This window comes from Pseudophryne corroboree, chromosome 1, assembly GCF_028390025.1.
Source record: "Pseudophryne corroboree isolate aPseCor3 chromosome 1, aPseCor3.hap2, whole genome shotgun sequence".
NCBI classification, from domain to species: domain Eukaryota; kingdom Metazoa; phylum Chordata; class Amphibia; order Anura; family Myobatrachidae; genus Pseudophryne; species Pseudophryne corroboree.
Genome location: NC_086444.1, coordinates 696,957,543 through 696,976,533, shown reverse-complemented (window position 1 = coordinate 696,976,533; position 18,991 = coordinate 696,957,543). Strand labels below are relative to the sequence as shown.

The following is an 18,991-nucleotide window of genomic DNA, read 5'->3' as shown; positions in this document are numbered from 1 at the left end:
TTTGGGCACTTATATTGCATGTTTTCCACTTCTGCACACTCGAGCAGTGTAAGTAACATTTACATACCATTCTCATATGATACATATACCCTTTCTTTCCTTACTCCCCCAAAATGTTTTATGATAACGAGATACAAAAGGAGTGTCGGTGCTAAGGAAATGCTGTTTTGGCATAGTGGGGGAAAGGTAATTGCATCCAAACTGCTTGTGCATATGTTCTTTGCTTTTGTATTGGCTATTATGAGATTCAGAAAACCTTTATGAGTTAACAGGATGTATTTTTGTGTTCCAGGATTTCAGGACATTCTTTTCCAAGATATGCAGACATGTTTGAATTTTTTTCTTTCTGTCCCTCACTCTAGATAGTGCCAATAATTTCCCTCCATTGCCAAAGTTCATCCCTCTTCGTCCCTGTTTCTACCAAAATTTTGAGGATGAGATCCCTGCAGATCACAGGACCTTGGTGCGGAGGATCTATCACTTGTGGTTATGTAAGTACTGCAAGTGTATAGTGGCATGAGAGAGACTATTAGGTTTATATTCTTTACATTGTTGTATATGAAATTTCCCTACTTATACATGTTTAACTTTTTCAAATGTTGGAAAATACCTCCTCAGAAATGTTTCATTTCATAGAATTTTACTTTTACATGTGTTCCATTTTACTATGTTCAGGCTGTTTTATGCTATAGTCCAGTAGCACTAGAAATATATAATTAAGTTATGTATGAAGGTAAGTATCGTCGTTTTCATACAACGAGTGGTCCTATTTCTCAAAAGTCCAAAGACTAAAACCTGCAACCATACAGCTGTCACCTGTTTAGTGCAAGTTAGACAATGAAGGTGAATGTCTGGTTGCTAAAAATTCTGCAGAGATGCACCTTTTTTAGATTATTATTTTTTTTTTTTTTCTGGTAGATAATCCTTATCGATTTAAGGGCCTAATTCAGACCTGATTGCTGTTGTGCGAAATCACACAGCGTCCGATTATCGAATGACTGCGTATGCACCACAATGCACAGACGGGAGCCCAAACAATGACAGAATGGTGAAAAAATTTTGATCGCTAGGCATATGCAAGGTGATTGACAGGAAGAGGACGTTTGGGGTTGGTAACTGCCAATTTTCTGGCAGTGTCAGGAAAAACTCAGGCATTCCGAAGCGTTTTCAGGGAAGGTGTGAGACGTCAGCTCCGGCCCCAATCAGCCTATTTGTATCGCACTGTAGGAGTAAGTCCTGGGCTATGCACAGACTGGAAAAATCATTAGATGGTGAGTGAGTTGCAAACGGATTTGCAGATGTCCGCTGCCTAGCGAAGTTTTCGCACAGCGTACACATGCATTCGCATGTACGGGCCGGGGTTTTCACTCTCTATGGGCAGAGACTATCTGATCGCAGACCTATGCAAATTTGCAGAGGAGCGATCAGGTCTGAATTAGGCCCTAAGATCCATGCAATATCCACTGACATCATCCTGGGTGATTTTAATATCCCAATTGATTAACCATATTATCCCTGTGCCTCCATACTTTTCTCAACCTTCTCTCTCAGCCTTTGGCAATACTCACTGTGATAGACAGTACCTAGATCTTGTTTTCTCCTGATTTCTGTTCAGTTTCTTTAACACTTTTTTCCCCCTCTCTCTTGGACCGCAGTCTGTTCACTTCCAAATCTCTCTTACATTTTAACCTCATTTACCTTGTAATTCAGCTTAAGCTCCCTAAATATGCCCACAGAAATTTGAGTTCTAATCATTTTCCCCATCGCCTACCTCTGCTGATCCCGATGTCTACATTCTCCTACCTTGATTTGGTAGTCCAAAGGAAAAAGTCAAAACCTCCCTTCAGGAAGGGTATTGCACTTCCATATCAGATCACCTCAAATCCAAGTACAATGTATAAATAAATAAGGCTAAAGGTCCATACACACTTGCCAATAACATGAGCGACGTCGCTCAATTTCCCCCTCCCTGAGCGACGGCGCTCATTGTATCGGCAAGTGTGTATGCCGCCAGCGATGACCGATGCGCGGCCCCGCGGGTCGGCAACGATCGTCGCTGTCGGTAGGGCATGCATGCAGGATCTGGACAGTCGTCCATGACCAGCATGCACGGCTGGCGGAAGCGTGACGTCACTGAGCGATATGAGCTGTCATATCACTCAGTGTGTACAGCTGGCCGCCGACCGGCCGGCCCGGGAGGGGGAAACATTAGACGACGTCGCTCACACAGCGACATCGTCTAATGTGTATGGGCCTTTAATGCCAATAAACCCAGTTCAAATACAATAGCTCTATTGAACATGTTCGGTTTGAGCAATCTATTGGCGTGTACCCTTATTTTTTCTTTTGTTTTTGTACATTTATCTGATAGTACAACGTCTTAATCATGCCCTAGCAAAAGACCCTGATCAAGTGGTCTTTTCTTGACCCTTGACCTTGACCCTGATCAATCTACTCTTTGTTCACAGCATTGACTACAATCTAACATGGCTTCAAAACCTCTCTCTCAAAGTAAAACACCATTGGCAAATACTATATACTTTATACTATCTTTATACTATACTTCTCATGGCTTTCTCAAATAGACTTACTATTTCTACATACAGTAAATGCTCTGAACTTTGCCATACATATAGAATTAAGCTTCTAACCCCATAAAATTCTTTATTAGAATTACATTTCTACTCAGTCATTTCACACAAAGCCTTCAAGCTTAAAGTTGACAAGATTAAATATGAAATATTACTGTCTCCTCATTTAATTGTCTGTATCCTCTAGAATCTTCTCTTCATTGGATACTACAAATGAAGATGTTTCTTCCTCCTCCTCTCCCTCTAAAATACCTGTCCAGTAGAACGTGTTCCCTCAAGATCCTCTCTTAGGTTACTGTCCCATCCCTCATATCCCATGTGCCTCAAAGCTTCTTAAGGTACATGTAGTGTTCACTCAAGGTACAAGTGACGAGGGCATATTTACATTTTGGAGGACAACATTTTAGATGTGATGCATTGTTACTATAACTGTAGCGATACATCACATCTAAAATTTTGCTCTTCAAAATTGGTATATGCTCTCATCACTGATCAGCACCTTGCCACTAGAGTGAACACTAGACATGCCTACATTCGCCTCACATGGTACTTTTTCCTCACACAACCTATTAGGTACTATTAAATCAGGCTTTTGTTCCAAACACAATGCAGACATTGCACTAATGTGGTCAATATTAATGTTAACCTGAAAGCCTCTCTATTTACTGCTTCTCTGTGCAGCAATTTGAGAAACACCACCTCCAAAAGCCACCATTAAATAAGCTGTGAGGCAGACCACACTAGAAGCATATGGTCAGTGATTGCAAATACGCGCTATAGCAAGTATTCTACAGTGAAACGGATTCCTAGGACCCCTTTTAGAAGATGACAGGACGCGCTATTTGGCTGTGTGTACCAGCACCCAGCTATTCGCTGCTTGTACTGTCTCTCCCGCCAATCACCAGCCTGTACTGTCTCTTCAGCCATTAACAATCTGTACTGTCTCTCCAACCAATCACCACCTGTACTGTCTCTCCAGCCAATCGCGTCTTGAACTGTCTCTATCCCTCCCTCTCTTCCTGTCTGCCAGCGCAGTGTACCATTCTGCTAAAGTAAAATCCCCCAGGTCTTCAGTGGCGCCTCTGCATCCTCCCCCTCAGGCTCTGCATGCCTCCCCCACTAGCCACCCTGTGACTCTTCCGGTTGCAGCAGCTGAGCTAGATGTGGAATACTGTATGCCAGATGCCACCTTTTGTAGTGAACCGGCTGGGGGCCTAGTGCTGCCTGACTTTAACTCCGTCCTTGCCCCAGTACTGCCCCAACTGCTCTCTTCTCCTACCCCCAGCACTGCTTGCACCTAACCCCCTCCTTGCCCAGTACTGCCCATGCTGCTGTCTACCCCTACCCCCTCGTACCCCCAGCACTGCCTGCCCCAATCCCTGCCTTGTTCAAGTACTGACCCAGATGCTACCTCCCCCCTCTATCCACCACCACCACTCAGCAGTGCCCATAGAACTGCCTGCCCTTAACGCCCTCCTTGCCCCATTACTGCCCCAGCTGCTATTTACCATTGCCTCCCCTAGTACTGCTTGTCCCTAACACCGTCTTTGCCCTTGTAGTGCCCTAGCTGATCTCTATCCTCACCTCCTCCCTACCCCCAGCACTGCCCCTAGTACTGCGTGCCCCAAATCACCTCCTTGCATCAGTTCGCTCCAGCTTCTATCTACACTTACCCCCTCACTGTCCCCAGCATTGGTGTTCTCTAACCACCTCTTTACTCCAGCTGCTATCTACCCTTACAACCTCCTTGCTCCACAGTACTACCCTAAATGCTATCTACCCTTATTTCTACCTCCCTATCCCCACAGGCCGCATGCTCTCAACCCCCTCTACCCCCTCCCTGCCCCAACTGCTCTCTGCGTCAGTCCCCAGCTCTAAACCAACTGCTACCTGCCCTTCAACCCCTTTACCCCAACTGCTACCTTCCCTCAGCTCTGCCCAAGTTGCCACCCGACACTCCCTCCTTCCCCCCAGCACTGTCCCAACTTCCGCTTGTTGTCCCAACTGCACTTGTTGGCTACGTGAGAGGCATGGTATTGTGATGGGGCTCAGAAGCAGTTAAGAAGGACCCACATATTTATCGTCATTATCCACTAGGGGACACTGGAGCAATTACAATGGGGTGTAGACTGGTGTGGAGTGGAGCCCTGGCACTTAAAATGTAATCCTTTAGAAGTGTAGCTGGCTTCTACCCCTATATGGGGGCTTAGTAGCAATGCAGTCAATATCTGCTTGCTCAACATCTGTTTGGATTGCTGTGGCGGGAGGATTCTCTGGTGTTTCAGAACTCCCCATTGGCCTGGCCATCCTGAGGCTCAAGAAGGAACGTCCTTCTCCCTGCTAGTCTGCTTCTGCATGCGGACGCTTGCCATTTCGTGTGACCTCTGGCATTCATCGATTTCCTCCCTGGCAGCACACTGCACCAGCGAACACGCTGAAACAGCAAGCAGACACTGCTGAGCAGCAACACAGCATCTTCAGGGCTACAGATTACAAGGGCCATGAGTTGCACTGAGGTGCTGTGGGTGTGGACGCACAGAGCTTTGCCACTACATTGTGGGAATCACTTCCTGTGTACCCGACCCCTCCCCCCCCCCCTCCCCATATAGCTGCTTCTCTTTTTTTCTACTGCTGTATTATATTAACTGCTGTATGTACTGAGTATCTGCAGTGTCCGGTCTGTTAGATCTATGTGATAGACCTTCTCACTGTGTGCTGTTGTTTCACTGCCTGTTTTACTCCTACACTAGCTAGCTACTACGCAGCCTGTTGTCTTTTGAGTGTTGCCTGTGGGCGCAATGGCAGGGAAAAGTTCCACTTCAGACAAAGTTGCTTCCAAGAAGGTTTACTGCTTGCACTAAGTGCAAGAAAAAATTTGCTATAGGCTCACTTGCGGGGCACTGTGTGACTCTGAGAGTCCCTCCCATGCTGTGACTGCCCTGTACGATACTCGGGTGTAGTACGGGTGACCGGCGGTCTCCTGACCGCCGGTCACCTTACCGACGCTGGGATCCCGGCAGCATACCGACGCCGGCATCCCGGCGGGGAGGGGCGAGTGCAGCAAGCCCCTTGCGGGCTCGGTGGCGACCTGTGGTCGCCACGGGTTCTGTTCCCACTCTATGGGTGTCGTGGACACCCACGAGTGGAAATAGTCCCTGTTGGTCGGCATGCCGACCATCGGGATAGTGAGCCGTCTGGCTCATGGAGGAGGTCATGTGACCACCCCGATACTCCGCCATGGATTGCTACATTAGCAGGTGTCAAGTACGAGCTGTCTCATAAGCTGGCGGCCTCCCATCTCCTCCCCCTTGGGTGTCTGCTAGGGAAGAAGGTTGCCTTCTTCATAAGTGTTGGAGCCAGCTTTGGGTTCAGAGGTTAACCCGCTCTTTTGAGGGGTTAGTACAGGTAATGAGGTCCTTTTCCAGATATCGCTCGGCATGATTGCCATTAAAGAAGATCCTGTGGCCGGAGGTACTGCAATCAAGGAGGGTGAGCTGTTGGAGAAATCGGAAAAGGAGGATTCCTCACTGTAGGAGGCAGATACGAGTACCCAGGTAGTAGAAGCCCTCGTCCAGGCTGTCCACCAAGTCATTAAGATCTCGGATTCCGAGGCTGCGGAGTCACAGGACACATTAATTGGTAAGAAAAGAGACTGGCTGTCCATTCTCCTGCTTCCCTCTCAGATTTACAGTATGCAGGATGGAAACATGCGGATAGAGTCAAGTGGGAGGCTCTACATCCGGTGGATTAGTTGGTTCCTCGTCTTTCCAAAAAGATGACACTGCCTGTCCAGGGGGCCACATCTCTGCAAGATGGATCAGTTAGGAAGTTGGAAACAACCCTGAAATCCATGTACAGGGCAGCGGGGGTTTTACTCAGGCAGACTTTAGTTGGTGCATGGGTAAATAAGGCAGTTGAGAAGTAAGTGGAACAGTTGGTCGAGGGCCTGCTGTCAAATATTCTGTAAGCCGACCTGATCCCCCTTGCCGGACAGATTTGTGAGTCGGCTGTTTACTCGGGAGATGCCTCCATGGACATCGGCTTCCTCGGTGGCAGCTCACCACGCCCTCTTGCTCTGGGCCTGGCAAGCCGACGCAGAATCAAAGTGGGCTGTGGAGTCCCTTCCATTTCCTGGGGATGTCAGATCATCATTGCAATCATCTGCAAAAGGCAGGATTTCCCCAATTAATCGCAGATGTATGGGGGCCTTTTAGGAGATATTAAGATGACATGTAGGTGAGTGTAGGCAAATTCAGTATACGTCCGACTGCCAAACCTTACGATCCTGCACAAGAATAGGTGCACATCCCGTGTAGAGTCCTGATAAGCAGAAAATTGAAGTGGAGATGTATTATTATCTCTGATGCTGAAGTGGGGGGGGGGGGGGGGGGGGAGGGTGAAAACTCCCCCTTCCAGCGATCGTTGCCAGACACTCCCCACCCCCCCACAGTTACTAAGCCTAGCGCTGATGCGCTCTGTCTCCCCCTCTTCCGTATCACATACGCGAGATCTCCTATGCAGCCCAGAGCTGGCAGCTGCCACAGCCAGAGGCAGCACTGCCCCTACTGTGGTGAATGGTCAATGACACCTGTAGCTGTCAAAATCGATAGCTGCAGTTGTCGGAATGGTCATTGCCACTTACCATTCATACATTGCCTGCATATCATTGTGCTGTCTTGTAGCACAACACCCCTGTCACTAAGCACACTTCCCCGCATTCATACATGGGGAATAAGCGGTATCAGTGCACATAATGGCGCTGATACTGCTTCTCCCCCATAACGAGCCTTATCAATCCCCAAGGTGTGTAAGATGAGCAGCGACCGACAGATATCTGTTTCCATTGACCAAAAACCCTACAACATCAAGCTTGCGGAACTGTCTGTAGAATATACACTCATCTAACACAAACCATTGCAAATTCATAATCTCTCAAATCGCCTTGCTGTCTTTACTTTCTGCTCTATACCTCTCTTGCTTCCCTGTAAATACTACTTCTAACATAGGCCCTCATTCCGAGTTGTTCGCTCGCTAGCTGCTTTTAGCAGCAATGCACACGCTAGGCCGCCGCCCTCTGGGAGTGTATCTTAGCTTAGCAGAATTGCGAATAGAAATTTCTTAGCAGTTTCTGAGTAGCTCGAGACTTACTCCTACATTGCGATCAGTTCAGTCAGTTTCGTTCCTGGTTTGACGTCACAAACACACCCAGCGTTCGCCCAGACACTCCCCCGTTTCTTCAGACACTCCCGCGTTTTTCCCAGAAACGCCAGCGTTTTTTCGCACACTCCCAGAAAACGGCCAGTTTCCGCCCAGAAACACCCACTTCCTGTCAATCACACCACAATCACCAGAACGATGAAAAATCCTCGTTAGGCCGTGTGTAAAATACCTAACTTTTGTGTAAAATAACTAAGCGCATGCGCTCTGCGAACCATGCGTAGTAAGCGACTAATCGCAGTATAGCGAAAATTGTCAACGAACGAACAACTCGGGATGACCCCCCCATAGAACGGCACTAACAAAAGTACACCAACATACATCTCTCTTATATCAGAAGATTTCTCACCTTTACTACTTCGCTTTTTTCGCTTCCTAACCACATTTATTTTTTTTCACACACTTTTTTTTTTTATTTCTTAAAATAAAGCATGTACAACATGACCATTGTCAGAAAACAGCAAAATAGTCCATACGCTGACATTCCCGTAGAGGCCACATATACACAGGAACATTCCAGTAGCGTAATGAAGTATGCGTGGATACAAAATACACATCAGTGACCTAATGGAAACACATAAGTGTAGCGGGAGACAAGACAATACATGGTAAAGCATGATAAAAGAAAAAACTTACACAATATCCAATTATTGGCTGTTATAGTAGAAAACAATTAACCACTTTCTCTTAACCACATTTATTACTTGCATCTGTTTCCAATTACAGAGCTTTTTTTCGGCTGGTCTTCAGGTTGCTGGCGGCCGGGCTCCCGACGACCACCATACCGGCGCCGGTATCCCGACTGCCGGCATATCGACAGCTTTTCTCCCTCTTGGGGGTCCACGACCCCCTTGGAGGGAGAATAGATAGCGTAGCGCGCCACCGTGCCCGCAACGGGCTCATTTGCGCTCGCCCAGCTGTCGGTATGCCGGCGCCGGTATGTTGGTCGCCGGGAGCCCGACCGCCGGCAACACATACTACACCCCTTTTATTCGTGCTGCTCCCACTTTGTGGACTTCCGTTCATCTTCTAACAAACCTTAAAGCTTTTTTTTTTTTTTTTTTAAATCCTTCTTTAGGAAAGCTCATGATATTCATGAACCATACTTTCAACCACCGTGGGAATTCTGATTACTACCGCTCTATATTATTAACGTCAGAGTTACATTTATTCTCCTTCTACTGTCAACAACTGACACCCAAACCAGAATTGCTGTGTGACTGGACTAAGCACTTTTTCACACTGCAATCTGGCTGGACCAATATGTAGTCTGTAGGACTTAAGACCTTATTCAGGGTTGTTAGCAAACCAAAAAAGCACACTAAAGGTCAAAACCATGTGCACTGCAGGTGGGGCAGATATAACATGTGCAGAGAGAGTTAGATTTGGGTCAGGTATGTTCAAACTGAAATCTAAATTGCAGTGTCAAAATTAAGCAGCCAGTATTTACCCTGCACAGAAACAATATAACCAACCCAAATCTAAAACTCTCTGCACGTTATATCTGCCCCACCTGCAGTGCAACATGGTTTTGCCCATTGGTGTGCTTTTTTGGCTTGCTAACAAACCTTTATAACCACCTTAGCCTCATGTAGCAAACACCTTCTCTTCCTATATCGTAAACCTGTGTTTCCTATATATCGTAAACCTTTTATTCCGAATATTGTTTTATTACTATGTACGATATAATATATAAAGTGCTGGGTACTATGCTGGCACTATAAATAAATGTAAGGTTCCCAGTAAGTATATAATAATATAGATGATCACCTATGGTGTGTAGCGATTAATCTGAATTCTTTTTTTCCCTTAGTTTATTGCCTGTCCCTTGCTGTGAATCTGGTTGCATGTCTTGCGTGGTGGATTGCTGGAGGCTCTGGGGTAAATTTTGGATTGGCTATATTGTGGCTGGTTATGTTCAGCCCATGTGGTTATGTATGCTGGTTTCGTCCAGTATATAAAGCATTCAGGTGAGCTCTAGTTGTTAATTTAGGTGCGAGTGAGGAATGCAGATCATGTACTACTTGCTGTATGTGTAGTGACTAGACATTGTATTATATTGCACACTTAGTTATTCACTTTTTTATTTAATACATTTGCATGGTTTTCCTAACTCTGTCTCTTTGCTATATAACCCTTTTTATATTGCTTATTATTTCTCTATGCCTTTGAGGCATTAATGATAAAAACTGTACTTTGGTTGTCCACAGGGACAGAAATTCAATACATGGTACGATGAAATGAGAGGCTAACCACTGCCCCATACCCCGTACCTCGTATCTCATCATACTGTGACATATTCGGATACTTTTATAGCTCTTTTCTTTTCTCTTACGTCCTAGAGGATGCTGGGGATTCCAAAAGGACCATGGGGTATAGACTGGATCCGCAGGAGACATGGGCACACTAAAAAGACTTTTACTGGGTGTGAACTGGCTCCTCCCTTTATGCCCCTCCTCCAGACCTCAGTTAGATTCTGTGCCCAGGAGTGACTGGACACACACTAGGGGAGCTCTACTGAGTTTCTCTGGAAAAGACTTATGTTAGGCTTTTTTATTTTCAGGGAGACCTGCTGGCTACAGGCTCCCTGCATCGTGGGACTGAGGGGAGAGAAGTCAGACCTACTTCTTCTTAGTTAAGGGCTCTGCTTCTTAGGCTACTGGACACCATTAGCTCCAGAGGGTTCGTTCACTTGGTGCGCCTAGCTGCTTGTTCCTGGAGCCACGCCGTCACCCCCCCTCGCAGAAGCCAGAAAAAAGAAGCCGGGTGAGTATTAGAAGAACAGAAGACATCAGACGGCAGAAGACTTCAGTAACGGTACAGCGCAGCGGTAGCGCTGCGCTCCATGCTCCCACACACATCACCAACGGCACTCACAGGTGGCAGGGCACTGGGGGGGAGCGCCCTGGGCAGCAGTTACTGAGGGTCAATTTGACTGGCAGAAGGCATATTCGGTAAAAGGGAGCTAAACGGAGGGGGGGCGGGCACATGCAATTTGGTGCTTGTTATCTTTACATTTCAGCGGAAACCACATATATTATTTATTTGCAGTATATGGGCGCTGGGGTGTGAGCTTACTATGTTTCTCTGTGCAGGCTTCCCTGTGGGTCTGTCCCCTTGATTTGGCCAGGTGTGGGTGTGTCGGTACTACGTGTCGACATGTCTGAGGCTGAGTGTTCCTCCCCGGAGGAGGTTACTGGGGGCGCAGAAAAGGATTTGGGAATGACTCTGTTGGCACAGCCGACTGCTGATTGGGTGAATATGCTGAGTACACTGAATGCAAATGTGGCTTTATTGTCTAAGAGGCTGGATAAATCTGATTCTCAGACACAAACATGGAGGAAATCCACGGAGGTCGCTTTGTCTCAGGTACAGACCCCCTCAGGGTCACAAAAACGTTCATTTACCCAGATGGCAGATACAGATACCGACACAGACTCTGAGTCCGATGTCGATTTCAATGAGGCTACTTTACATCCAAGGGTAGTTAAGAGTATTCAGTACATGATTGTGGCTATTAAAGATGTTTTACATATCTCTGAGGAACCTGCTTTTCCAGACACAAGGGTTTGCTTATTTAAAGGGAAAAAGCCTGAGGTGAAGTTTCCCCCTCTTTCATGAACTGAACGCTCTTTGTGAAAAAGCTTGGGAGTTGCCTGACAAAAGGTGGCAGATTCCCAGGAGAATTTTGATGGCATATCCTTTCCCCTCTGAAGACAGGGAAAAATGGGAGTCGTCTCCCAATGTGGACAAGGCTCTATCCCGATTGTCCAAGAAGGTGGCGCTTCTGTCTCCTGACACGGCTGCTCTCAAGGATCCGACGGATCGCAAGCTGGAGACGACATTGAAGCCCATTTTCGTTAATACTGGTGCATTGCTCAGACCTGCTGTGGCGTCGGTATGGGTGAGTAGTGCTATTGCTAAGTGGGCTGATAATTTGGCTTCTGATATGGATACCCTTGATAAGGATAACATTCTTTTGACTCTTGGTTATATCAAGGACGCTGCAGATTACCTAAAGGATGCGGAGAGGGATGTTGGCCTCTTGGGATCAAGAGCCAATGCCATGGCGGTCTCGGCCTGGAGGACGCTGTGGATTCATCAATGGAATGCTGATGCTGACTCCAAAAAAAATATGGAAGCTCTCCCCTTTAAAGGTAGTGTCTTGTTTGGTGACGGCCTGGCTGACCTGGTGTCTACCGCTACTGCGGGTAAGTCATCTTTTCTTCCTTATGTTCCCACACAACAGAAAAAGGCGCCCCATCATCAGATGCAGTCCTTTCGGCCTAATAAATACAAAAAAGGAAGGGGCTCGTCCTTCCTCGCTTCAAAGGGTAGAGGAAGGGGAAAGAGGTCGCCTGCCGTGTCAGGCACCCAGGACCAAATGTCCTCCCCCGCCTCTACCAAGTCCACCGCATGACGCTGGGGCTCCCCTGTGGGAGTCCGTTACGGTGGGTGGCCGTCTCCAATTCTTCAGTCAGGTCTGGTTTCAATCGGCCCTGGATCCTTGGGTCTTAGACATAGTGTCCCAAGGGTACAAGCTGGAGATTCAGGAGATACCCTCCTGCCGCTTTTTCAAGTCGGCCCTTCCAGTTTCTCTTCCAGAAAGAGTAGTGGTAAATGCTGCGATACAAAAGCTGTGTCAACAGAGGGTCGTTGTGCCGGTTCCCCCGTCCCAACGGGGGGGAAGGGTTCTATTCGAGCCTCTTTGTCGTGCCGAAGCCGGATGGCTCGGTCAGACCGATTCTGAACCTAAAATCCCTCAATCCATACTTGAAAATTTTCAAGTTCAAGATGGAATCTCTTCGAGCTGTGATCTCCAGCATAGAAGGGGGGGATTTTATGGCGTCAGTCGACATAAAGGATGCCTACTTACACGTCCCGATATATCCTCCTCATCAGGCCTTCCTGAGATTTGCGGTGCAGGATTCTCATTACCAATTTCAGACGTTGCCGTTTGGGCTTTCCACGGCCCGAGGGTTTTCACCAAGGTAATGGCGGAAATGATGGTACTCCTTCGCAAGCAAGGGGTCACAATTATACCGTACTTGGACGATCTCCTGATAAAGGCGAGATCAAAGGAACAGTTGTTAAGAAATGTGGAACTCTCCCTGTCGTTTCTGCGACATCACGGTTGGATTCTAAATTTGTCAAAGTCTCAGTTGATCCCGACAACTCGGCTGCCCTTCCTGGGCATGATCCTAGACACGGAGCTACAGAGAGTGTTTCTTCCGGAGGACAAAGCTCTGGAAATACAGACCATGGTCAGGGAGCTTCTGAGACCGACAAGAGTGTCGATTCATCAATGCACTCGAGTGCTAGGGAAGATGGTTGCGGCTTACGAAGCCATTCCGTTTGGCAGGTTTCATGCCCGGGTGTTTCAGTGGGATCTGCTGAACAAATGGTCCGGGTCTCACCTGCACATGCACCGGAAAATAAGTCTATCTTCCAGGGCCAGGATTTCTCTCCTGTGGTGGCTGCAAGGTTCTCACCTTCTAGAGGGATGCCGGTTCGGAATCCAGCACTGGGTCCTGCTGACCACAGATGCAAGTCTCCGAGGCTGGGGCGCAGTCACGCAAGGAAGAAGTTTCCAGGGAAAATGGTCAAGTCAGGAATCTTGTCTTCACATAAATGTTCTCGAGTTAAGAGCCATTTACAATGGCCTCCTGCAAGCGAAGAACCTTCTTCAGGGTCTCCCTGTCCTGATCCAGTCGGACAACATAACAGCGGTGGCATATGTAAACCGCCAAGGCGGAACAAGGAGCGCGGCGGCAATGGCGGAGGCCACAAGAATTCTCCGCTGGGCGGAACAACATGTGAGCGCTCTGTCAGCAGTCTTCCTCCCGGGCGTGGACAACTGGGAAGCAGACTTCCTCAGCAGACACGATCTCCATCCAGGAGAGTGGGCTCTTCATCAAGAGGTATTTGCAGAAGTGACAAGGCGTTGGGGAATTCCTCAGATAGACATGATGGCATCTCACCTCAACAAGAAGCTTCCGAAGTATTGTTCCAGGTCGAGGGACCCCAAGCCTGTGCAGTGGACGCCCTGGTAACTCCATGGGTGTACTTGAAAACTGGAGAGAAAGAAAGCTCTTGTGTGGGCGCACTCTTCAGAGAAGAAAGAAGAGAAAATTCTTCAGATATGAATCGAAAAGATATTTAACACATATATTTATTTAGCAATTAATTAAAAAGTTTACATTTATAGATCTCACACGGGCTATTTGGAAACAGAGCTATATCGGAAGGAGACTGCAACCAACAGTCTCCTTTTTCAAACCAGTTCTCATTTCCCGCCGACCATTGAGAATATACCCAAAGGAGAATATCTTAGACTCCGGCGCAATTGCTTTGAGGATCACATTTTTCAAATCAAGAGCTGGGATCTCACCAGTCGCCTCCTTGCCCGAGGATACAGCAAACGATCACTAAAACGAGCCTACCAATCCACCACATCTGTCAAGAGAGATCAACTAATTTTCAGGACCAACAAGACAACTTCAGAAGATGCGGATTCAGTTAGATTTATAGGAACTTTCTGCCCGGAGTGGAGATTGCTCAAAAATGCTATAACCAAACATCTCCCCATACTCCAACTGGATCCGGATCTATCCTCTGCTGTGGGCCCTTCGGTACAGATGAGCTGGCGTAGATCAAAAAACATCCAAGATCGACTAGTTCGCAGCCACCTGCTGACCACAGCACGTAAGAAGCCGGCCACAACGGGTTCTTTTCCGTGCGGCCAATGTAAGGCATGTACACACATACTTCAAACCAATATGGTCACAGACAAGTATGGTCAATCAACCACAATATCACATTTCTTCAACTGCAATACTCAAGCGGTAATTTACTGCATTACTTGCAGCTGCAATATGAAATATGTCGGTATGACCACACGAAAACTAAAAGAGAGGGTCTTAGAACATCTGGGGAATATTCGAAACGCATCCAAAGATCTGGCACGTATGAGACAACTCACCACGGTTGCCAGACACTTTCATTTTCAACACAAAGGTCTGATGAAGGATCTCAAATTCTTTGGCTTAGATCGTATTCACTTGGGCATACGAGGAGGCGACATGACCAAAGAATTGTACAAAAAAGAGAGCGAATGGATCTTTCGCCTCGGCACTCTAAGACCCCATGGACTGAATGAAAATATTAATTATGGCGCTTTTCTATAAACACTTCTAATTATGTCCATGGATTTCAAATGGATCTATTTTCTTTCTTCTCACTTCATCTACCCCCGCCAATGTAGAGGGTCCACGCCAACCCCGTAGATCAGTCACAATTGGTTGTTTTACTATCACTCATTATTCCTTTATCTGCATCCCTTCCCACCCTCCCCCAGCCTCGCCCCTTATCAAGGGCACACACCTTCAATCATTTTCAATTTATTGCTACTCCTAGTTTCTAAACCAACCCCCCCCCCCCCCCTTCCCAATCCCTCAAATCATTTTCTCAATCCCAGTCCACTTACTCCATACCATTCACCCACACTCACCCATGCAGGTGGTCCCCCCACATCCACCATCATCGTGTCTCCCAGTTTATTTTCGCCTCTCCTATACACAATCTTGATACATTGTATATACACATTTTTCACATTCCCTTTTATTGTCGCCATCCCTACCAATAACTTTCCCCATCACAGTGATATCACTTTGCACCACACCCAAGGCCTCCTCATTTAGGGGGGCACCCCATCCACTGCAGTTCTCATCTCCCAGTTCATATCCACCCTCCAGGTCCAAATGCACATCATACCCCACACACCTCTCTCTGTCACCCCCTACCTCATCAGCAAATTCGCCCACCGCCCCCCTCACCCCATTCTACTGGACCCCGCTGCAATCATCAGCACACTTCAAGCTTCTCTAACCTGGTTTCACAACCCCCTCCAATCCACTCTCCCCTCTTTTCTTCCAACCCAGGTTGTCCCCGCAATTGTTCCTTCATGACACTACCCCCTTGCACCTTAGGCACAATTTCTTTTCAGCACGTCCCTGTGACCCGATCACCAGGGTCACAGGTATGTTCTTTTTTCCTTCCCCGCCCTTCACACCTGTTCCAACCCCCTCCCACCCCGACCCACCCCCCCCAAACCCCCCACCCCTTTTCCCCCCACCGTCCGCCCATATTGCGGACTCCAGACACGCCCACTTCAAAAGATCTGGTGTGCGTCGTTCATACGTTCCCACTGATAGCACCCTAATCTCCAAAATTTAACATTCCCAACATCACTAATGTCAGTATTTCCCAATTTAGCTTCCTATAATTTATATGATCCCATTACTTAATGTATTATACACTTTTTAATCATATATTCCATGTATGATATACTAATTTTATATTCTTATCTCTCATTTATCCATATTTTGGTCCAGGTGAATCCTAAAGGGCCATATGTTCATGTCGTCTCACTCCTATGCCCAGATCAGCTCACTCAATAGAGTGTTCTCCTTTTCACAGCCTCTGCCATATAAGTTATAATACCTGCTCACAACCTCGGTTTGACACTATAGTGAGCACCAAAACTCATATCTGAATTCTCATGTTATATAACATACCTACTTACCTCAATACTATAATTCACATGCACAACAATCCCTGAATACCCTCTCTTAACAGGGTGCCGCTCTCCGTACCACAGTTACCATGACGACAGTGAGACTTTCACATCAACTCCTGGAATACCCTCTCCCAATATGGCGCCGCTCTATGCACCGGGTTACCTTGGCGACAGGGAGGTTTTCATTGCGCATGCTTACTAGCGCCGCTTCCTATGTTACCTCGATCCGATCACGTGCCGCTGACGTCGGCTGGAAAGCGCTGGTAATACGCTCCCATAGCCCGCATACACATACGTATCATCCCCGCCCCCATGCTCAATCAGGAAGTAAAATTTCTATTGGCTGCTATATCAATTAACAGGGTTTTTAAACCCCACACTGAGAATGGAAATGCGAGATCCCGGAAGTGAACAAACCCAACGTGCGAAACGCGTTTTCCACGGACCCCAGCAGGAGATTCTTCCATGGAGGATTGCTGGTTACCATTGGTTCCCGGAATTTGACACTATCTGACACCATGAGTATCATTTTCAATATTTAAATCTTTATGGTGACATGTGTATAATGCATTAGATATACTAGTGATTACAACTTGTGGGATTTCCCATTTATATCACAATTTATCAATCCTTATGCATATAGGTTAACTAACCTGTTGCACATTCCGTCACCAGATTTCACCTGAACAGTGTATTGCACTGTTCTCATATCAATAGTGAATCTATATCACTGTACTCATAGGTGCCCATGCACAAAACATATCTGTTATCTTCATTGTGATTCACAAATTTACCTGACGTTTTTTCTTATGTTATTCATTTTTTGCCATATATATAGATATTTGTTCCCTCTTTTTGGGATAATCATCTTATGTTTATCCACATAAACTGACTGTCATATATTATATTTTTTCATTACTTTACATACTTTCTCTTTCTCTTTCTTTTTTTTCTTTCCCATCCTCACTGGCCTACCCCTTTTCAGTGGACTCTCATCCACGATCCAGGGTGTATCACGTCACCATGTGGTGACTAACTCACCTTGCCTAACGTGGAAAGCAGATCCACACACTAACCAGACCGTATCCTTTTCTATCATCTTTTTCTCTCACTTTTCTTATATAGGTGCACTCTCATTGGTAGATAGCTTCTCTACTATCATACCACGCCGTTAATGCCCGATCTCGTCCGATCTTGGAAGCCAAACAGCGGTGGGCCAGGTCAGTACCTGAGAGGAGACTCCCTGGGAATACCTGGTGTTGTAGAGAAGGATACTATTCCCCTTCACTTGAAGGGTGGACACCAACAGCAGCATCACCAATATTCACTCCTTCCCTTTCCCCCATTCTTTTACCCAATCTGGGTTTTTCTTTGTCTCATTGCCTTTCTCTTCTTTCCCTTCCAATTTCACGTCTACCATCGAACGTTCAGGAATGTATAAGATATGTTGATAAATTGTGCCATATGTACAACAGGTGACCATTAATCTGTCCAGTATTGACCCCTTCAGTGGTCTTTCAAAGACATAGAATTGGATCTCCCTGTTTGGTCTTATTAACACAGAATTTCTGTGCTGGTCAGGAGAAACGGCTGTCAGACTATCAGGTGTCTGCAACCTTTCTAATCCGTCTCATGTGACTATTTAGACCAGAACATTACTTATTTTTTCGCATATTTTTTCTCATTTGATATAACCATTAAAAAATAAAAAATCTTGTTCTTTTGATCTCAGTGGGATACTATTAACTTTTTAATTAATTGCTAAATAAATATATGTTTTAAATATCTTTTCGATTCATATCTGAAGAATTTTCTCTTCTTTCTTCTCTCAAGAGTGCGCCCACACAAGAGCTTTCTTTCTCTCCAGTTTTCAAGTACATGTACTTTCTAGCTCTGGGCGCACCACCAATAGGGACTGCAATTGAAAGGTTTTTCCTTTCAAACAATTGTCCACTTTTGGTCTCCCTCACTTTATCACTATTTATACCGGTGCCAGGTCGTTCTCTCCTTCGTTAGTAACTCCATGGGTGTTTCAGTCGGTGTATGTGTTCCCTTCTCTTCCTCTCATTCCAAAGGTGTTGAGGATCATAAGACGAACAGGGGTTCAGGCAATACTCGTCGTTCCAGATTGGCCACGGAGAGCCTGGTATCCAGATCTTCAGGAATTACTAGTAGAAGATCCCTGGCCGCTTCCTCTAAGAGAGGACCTGTTACTGCAAGGGCCCTGCATGTTTCTGGACTTACCGCGGCTGCGTTTGACGGCGTGGAGGTTGAACGCCAAATCCTAGCTCGGAAGGGTATTCCCGGGGAGGTCAGCCCCACTCTCCTTTAGGCTAGGAAGGAGGTCACGGCAAAACATTATCACCGTATTTGGAGAAAGTATGTGTCATGGTGTGAAACCAAAGCAGCTCCTGCGGAGGAGTTTCACTTGGGTCGTTTCCTCCACTTTTTGTAGGCAGGCGTGGATGCAGGCCTGAAATTAGGTTCCATCAAAGTGCAGATTTCGGCTTTGTCTATTTTCTTTCAAAAAGAATTGGCCGTCCTTCCTGAGGTTCAGACTTTCGTGAAGGGAGTCCTGCATATCCATCCTCCATTTGTGCCACCC

At 46.6% G+C, this 18,991-nt stretch overlaps 1 protein-coding gene and 1 pseudogene across 2 annotated transcripts in view; both read left to right on the top strand.

Annotated features, from left to right (window-relative positions):
* SCAMP4 (secretory carrier membrane protein 4) overlaps positions 1-18,991 on the top strand; it is a 61,149-nt gene that overhangs the window by 18,873 nt on the left and 23,285 nt on the right. For both annotated transcript variants that reach the window (XM_063914811.1, XM_063914812.1), the window contains exons 3-4: positions 363-491; positions 9,622-9,778. In XM_063914811.1, coding sequence (XP_063770881.1) covers positions 363-491; positions 9,622-9,778 — 286 coding nt within the window. The remainder of the gene's footprint in view (positions 1-362; positions 492-9,621; positions 9,779-18,991) is intronic.
* On the top strand, positions 17,537-17,654 carry LOC134939403 (5S ribosomal RNA; annotated as a pseudogene).